Source organism: Euprymna scolopes, chromosome 28 (genome assembly GCF_053919585.1).
Source record: "Euprymna scolopes isolate OS-2025 chromosome 28, ASM5391958v1, whole genome shotgun sequence".
Lineage (NCBI taxonomy): Eukaryota > Metazoa > Mollusca > Cephalopoda > Sepiida > Sepiolidae > Euprymna > Euprymna scolopes.
In genome coordinates this window covers 98,463,431-98,470,645 of record NC_136509.1, presented here as the reverse complement: position 1 = coordinate 98,470,645, position 7,215 = coordinate 98,463,431, and the positions used below count along the sequence as shown (strand labels likewise).

The 7,215-nt window shown below is 27.5% G+C and overlaps 1 protein-coding gene across 2 annotated transcripts in view; it reads left to right on the top strand.

Annotated features, from left to right (window-relative positions):
- Nucleotides 1-300: 300 nt before the first annotated feature.
- The window catches only part of LOC145249752 (survival motor neuron protein-like), a 75,188-nt gene continuing 68,273 nt past the window's right edge, over nucleotides 301-7,215 (top strand). The window contains exon 1 of one of the 2 annotated variants that reach the window (XM_080111667.1): nucleotides 301-447. In XM_080111667.1, the coding sequence (XP_079967793.1) occupies nucleotides 406-447 (42 nt within the window). In that variant the 5' untranslated portion in view covers nucleotides 301-405. The remainder of the gene's footprint in view (nucleotides 448-7,215) is intronic. The other variant, XM_080111668.1, reaches the window with a different exon arrangement.

Genomic DNA, 7,215 nt, shown 5'->3' with positions numbered 1-7,215 from the left:
AAAAAAATCACTCGATCAAATTAAATGAAATTTTTTTCGGAGATCTTCAGTCCAAAGCGGATACGTACAATATAACCCTTTTTCGATATTTTCATTTTTTTGATGTCTTGATTAAACAGTAAAAGTACCAAAAAGTTTCAGTTTTTCAATCATTTTTTTTTTTTTAATACGCGCGTATGTGCACATTATTAAATCGATTTATCGTCCTTGGTTCGTGAGAATAGATTTTTAGCAAAATAGTATCCTAGAGATCGTTTTAATATTTGTAAACTGACAAAGACGACACATAAATCCGTTTATTACCTTATGTCGTATTAGGACTATTTTTAGACTCGGAAATTTATTAAAAAAAGAACATGTCGCCCGTTTACACCGTCTGAAACTGACCGGTGTTTAACTGAAAACATGGCTGATATGAACGGTATGGTCGTATTTCAACGTGGTCAGGTAAATATAGAAACTAATATGTCTTGAAGTTTATATTTCTCTTTATAAGTGTCGTTTGCTTCGATGTACTGTGCTATTTTTTAAATGGTATTTTCAAAGTTTATCTCTTCTTTATTAATCTGTTAGGTGAAAGTATGAATTAGTTACAAAACATCCTCACTTCCGCATGTTAAGAATGGGTTTCTTCGTGATTATTTCAGTATGGTACCTTCTTCTGCATAAGTACTTTTGGTTGGTACAAGTAAAAAAAAATACATTTGTTCAGTTTTAGTGGTTTTATTGCTGGAGTCTGAATTAAATTTGAATCATTTAGGACAATGACATTCCGGCATATTTCTCGATTGTTGCATTACTTGTTTTCTAGACGGTGATAGATGATTTGGCGTCCCCGACGAAACCTCTTCCAACAGATATTTTAACTGAAGAGCTTTATCGCATTCTTAGACGAATTATTATGCTTAGTAATATTTGTATCATTATTATAAGTAGCTTGGCGTAAGAATTATACTTTTCTGTAAAAAAAAAAAAAAAAAAAAATTAATGTTTCATATAAAAAAAAAGTTAACAATTACAAGAAATAAATTTTACACATTTATTAAATAAATATAAGAATTGTTCATATTGTTTAATGTTTCACTTATTTTCATATAGAACGTTAATAATAGTATAATATTATATATGGTACTCATTGGGCGCTGTTTTACAATTTGTCATTGTTCTAAGGGAGATAACTCTTTTACTAAGATATTCGTTTATTTTTCCGTCTCATAATTTAGGACACTAATAATGCTGTCACAATAAGGGACCAAGTAAAGAATAGATACCCTCTAGCAGAAGACGACGACCAGCGCACATTTCAAGTGACACCGGAGATTCGACCTTGACATTGGCACAAGCACATGGCATTGGTTGTTTGTAAACGGATACTGCCCCCATGCCCTGATTGTGAAACACCACATAGGGAACCACAAGAGGGGATAATGGAACAGACTGGTGGCAATAACAGTGGTAATGAGGAAGTGCTTCCCCCGATTCTTCGAAGAAGAACCCGACAAAGACGACTGCCCCCCTGCCCTGTGTGTGACCATGTGATCAGGGGGGAGTGTAGGGAAACATGCGACTTACCTAATTAGCATGTGTGCATAATTCAACGGGTCGGTCGTGGAATGAAATGAATGAAGAAGAAAGAAACAAAAATGGCTGCCTTATCTCTTTATATGCCTGCAATGTGATCACCCGATATGCAAATGAGATGCTCCTGGTTATAGATAAAAGAGGGTTGATTTTTGAGAGGGTTATTCATTTTGAAGTTGGATTTCAAAGCAATAAGTTGAATTAGCAGAAGTACGTTGGGAGTTGAGAGAAGGTGCGTTACGTGTACAGAAGTTGGAAGTTTGGACAAAAGTGTTAACCTTACCCAGGAAATTATTGGTGTGACAGGCGGAAGAAATAAAACTCAAGTTATTGAGTTATAGTTATAATTTTATTTCATTTTTTTTTTCTTTTTTAATTATGTATTTTTTAATTGACATTATCCGAAATTCTCAGTTATAACCTCGGTTTATTTATTTATTTGATATTATTTTACGACCTGCTCCAGTGTAGTATAAACACACCAACCACCCCATGTTAAGAACGGCTTTTGGAATAAACACCTTCCAACCTCCCCATGTTAAGAACGGCTTTTGGAATAAACACCTTCCAACCTCCCCATGTTAAGAACGGCTTTTGAGGTTAGGGGTGTTTATTCTGAAAGCTGTTCTTAACATAGGGAGGATGGACTGTAGGCACCGCCAAAAATGGCCGCAAAATCAAGTTGTTGTTGTTTTTTAAAACTAAATTACATTTATTAAAATCCATTATTTCTGAGTAACTTTTTTTTTCCAGAAAGATAAAACCCTGAATTTTATCATATAGAAAACAGAATAATGTAAAACTTTTTCTACTATTTTTAATTCAATTTTAAATGTTAAATTTTCCCAAAAAGTTAACAATTGACATTTTTTGTCTTGCACAAAAAACGTATTTAAATATTTAAAAAAAAAGGGGTTTTGAAATAATTAATTTATTTATTTATTGTCTAACTAAGATTTAGGATGATTTTCTAAGAGAATATGCAAAAATATTATAATATAAGTACCGGAATTTCAAATAATTCCACTTATTCATATAGGTAACCAGATATTTCGCATCTACGTAGAGTTCAGATCGACTCTGTTTACGTTTTCGTTTTGATAATAAGAAAACTATGGAAGACCAAACAGGCCAAAAAAACTTATTTTTCAGTGACGAAAATTTCAATGTATTATTAAGCTGAGGCTGGCCAGTACCAGATGGGTGACCATTTGTATGAGTTTGGTTTTTAATGTGTATGTGTGTGGGGGCTAGGCTCCCCAAAATGGGGGGGGACAATTTAAAGCAGAATAAAAAAAAATTATTTCAGCGCGTTTGGTCCACCGTAGTCGAAAGGCGGCAAACGTTTTCAAACGGGATCGAAAAAAATGATGCTATTTTTAACACAAAGGGCACAATATTTATCGAATGTTTTTTTTTTGTATCGATTATTCAAAGCATGCCCTGTTTAATAATGGTCATGCATTATTCGGCTCGCTAAAAAAAAATTGTTAATTTATTTATTAAAAATTTTAAAATGGCTTTTTTCGTATAAATATTAAAAAAATTTTTTTTTTGTTTTGCTTAACTTAAATTAATTATTTTACTTAACATATTCACCGAATTTCACACTTCAAAACTCAAAAGCGGGATAATTAAACACAATCGAAGTTCTGATATTCAGACGTCAAAATAAGGTATGCAAACAATTTTTTTTTTTTTTTTTTTTTTTTAATCTATAATTCTGTCCGTTACAACAACACAATATGTTTTGTTCAGCTTCAGATGATTATTTTAAGCATATTTGTTCCCACTTCAAAACAAGGGGGGGTTTTGTAAGCAAAAAAAAATATATATATAAATATCGTTTATGAAAAATAAGTACACTGTTATAAAGTTCATTCTTCTAACAATCGCTGAAAATTTCGTATTGATCGGATAATTACCTGATTTTTGGTAGATTTTTAAAAAGACGGTCCGTCAAAAAGTACTGACCTGCCCCCCCAGTTTTGGCGGTGCCTAATGGACTGTTTATAATATGCTGGGACACGTCGTAAAAATTTACCATTTATTTATATTATTATTATAATTATTATTATTATTAGTTTTATTAAAATTTCTGTAAATATATAAAAATAACGCACTCAGAAATACACCCATTTATTTAAATATATTTTGTTTAAATATGTTTGTTTTATTACTTACATTAAAAAGTTTTGTGTAAATAGAAAAAAGTGTTTTTTAATCCTTAAAAGTTTTGTAAATATTTAATATTAAAGAAAATGTTTTGTAAATATTTTTTTTTTTCTTTTAACTCTTTAAAAGTTTTGTAAATATATTTTTAAAAAAATCTTGCTCGCGAACATTCGTATATGTCTGCTATTTGACCTGTTTACAAGTTTAGAAACAACTAACGGCAATGTCAAGGTCGAACAAACGATGCCCCTTGAATTGTTCGCTTATTTTTGTCGTCTGCTACGGGGTATCTAATCTTTACTTGATCCAAACTTTTTAATAAAACTTAGAATAATAATAATCATGATTATAATAAAATAAATAGATAAATGAATACATTTAAGCAAAACTTATTAATGGCAGAAACAAATATAAAATAATTGACTTGTTTGGATTTTTGTGAATGTTTCACGGATTTTTGCAACCAACATTGATTTTTATGTACAGTTTTTTTTTGTGTGTGTGTTTTTAATACAATTAAATTCAATTATTCTTTAAAACACTAACTTTAGCGACAATTAATTTAAACATTAAATTTTGATTTTAATCTCATGATACCCTCACGTGATCAATTTATTAAATGACAAAAATCCAAAAGTAATATATTTAAATAAATGGGTGTCTTTCCAAGTGCGTTTTTAATATATTTACAGAACTTTTTAATAAAACTTAAAATAATAATTATTATAATAAAAATAAATAAAAATGAGTTATATTAATTAAAAAACATTAAAATTCGACATCCTGTCTATTAAAAATACATAATTTTTAAAACTTTTAAAAATAAAATTACTATAACCGAACTTTTTAATGGCAAAAACAAACATAAAATAACTGACTTGTTCGTATTTTTGTGAATGTTTCATGGGTTTCTGCCCTGAATATATAAAATTAGGTCAACAAGATTTTCATAAAGGTGACTGGGGTATGCCTGTGAATTTATTATTCTCATGACACTTCTTCCTTCGGAGGAAGCCAGTTCAACCCACCTAGGGTGAATGCTGTACAACAAACATACATACAATATTGATATTTCATTCTGCATAATCGTTTCCTTTAGCGTCGGTGCATGTTGTTAAGAAGAAAAAAAAAAAAAATTTTTTTTTTTTTTCACATTTAAAACTACTCATAAAAAGAAAATAAACAAAATGGCACAAAATATTTTTGTGTACTTGCTTGGAAAAAAAAAGATAGTATAGCAAAAGAGATGAAGTATGGCAAAAGGACCCTGGAAGCTGAGAGATTAAAAGGGGATATTTTTCAATCAATACCGGTTGACTGCTAACACACGTGTCATTTGTAAACACATAAACACAACCTGAGTTGTTTGTTTCATTCATTGATTTTTAATATTAAGGAAAGATTTTAAGAAAAGTGTGTATGGGGGGGGGGATATTTTTTTTGTGTAGAATGTTTTTTTTTCTGGGTGGGGCTTTCAATAACCAAACGCAGAGATGGTATCTATCAAGTAATAAGAACCCAAAAATAAAACATAAAAATAAAAACATAAAAAATAAAAACATAAAAATAAAAACATAAAAATAAAAACATAAAAATAAAAACATAAAAATAAAACATAAAAATAAAACATAAAAATAAAACATAAAAATAAAAACATAAAAAATAAAACATAAAAATAAAAACATAAAAATAAAACATAAAAATAAAACATAAAAATAAAAACATAAAAAATAAAAACATAAAAATAAAAACATAAAAAATAAAACATAAAAATAAAACATAAAAATAAAAACATAAAAAATAAAACATAAAAATAAAACATAAAAATAAAAACATAAAAAATAAAACATAAAAATAAAAACATAAAAAATAAAACATAAAAATAAAACATAAAAATAAAAACATAAAAATAAAACATAAAAATAAAACATAAAAATAAAACATAAAAATAAAAACATAAAAAATAAAACATAAAAATAAAAACATAAAAATAAAACATAAAAATAAAACATAAAAATAAAAACATAAAAAATAAAAACATAAAAATAAAAACATAAAAAATAAAACATAAAAATAAAACATAAAAATAAAAACATAAAAAATAAAACATAAAAATAAAAACATAAAAATAAAACATAAAAATAAAACATAAAAATAAAACATAAAAATAAAAACATAAAAAATAAAAACATAAAAATAAAAACATAAAAAATAAAACATAAAAATAAAACATAAAAATAAAAACATAAAAAATAAAACATAAAAATAAAAACATAAAAATAAAACATAAAAATAAAAACATAAAAATAAAACATAAAAATAAAACATAAAAATAAAAACATAAAAAATAAAACATAAAAATAAAAACATAAAAAATAAAACATAAAAATAAAACATAAAAATAAAAACATAAAAAATAAAACATAAAAATAAAACATAAAAATAAAAACATAAAAATAAAACATAAAAATAAAAACATAAAAATAAAACATAAAAATAAAACATAAAAATAAAAACATAAAAATAAAACATAAAAATAAAACATAAAAATAAAAACATAAAAAATAAAACATAAAAATAAAACATAAAAAATAAAACATAAAAATAAAACATAAAAATAAAAACATAAAAAATAAAACATAAAAATAAAACATAAAAAATAAAACATAAAAATAAAACATAAAAATAAAAACATAAAAATAAAACATAAAAATAAAAACATAAAAATAAAACATAAAAAATAAAACATAAAAATAAAAACATAAAAAATATTTAATGTTTTTCTTAAGTGCCTTAAAGTTCTCACTCCAGGACAGGGTTCAAAAAAGAATCGCTAACCTAATTGGTCCCAAACTGTCAGCGAGGCTCCAGCCTCTGTCCCATCAACGAAATGTTGCATCCCTCTGCCTGTTTTATAGGTTATTTTAATGGTAGGTGCTCTAACAAACTACAACCCTTTGTACTCCCTCCACGTAAATACCCCCGACAAACTCGACATGCAGCAAAATCCCACCCCTACACAGTAGAGATCTCCAGATTCCAGAAAGTCTTCTACTCTAATAGTTTCTTCCCCAGAACTGCTAGACTTTGGAATTCTCTTCTGGGTTCCGGTTTCCCCAACTGTACTGACATGCAGAAGTTCAAGTTTAACGTAAACAGTCATCTTGCTGCTAAACTCCCTACATAGTGTCCTTGCAATTATGTCCCAGATAGTAGTCCCCTACATCTTTGGTTAAGATCAAAGTGTAGTATCTGTTCTTCAGATGCTGCAGTGCTGCACTTCCATTTCTTGTTCTCTTTCGGTGGAGGATAAATCCTTCACGACTGAGACAATTTTTATTTTTGTACCTTTTCTCCACGTTAAAAAACGACCCTGGTGTCTAACTCTGTCCCATGGGTAGGCATAGTAAATAGGTACATCAAAGTGGCACTCTGCCTTGTTCGGAGTGAAAATGCAAA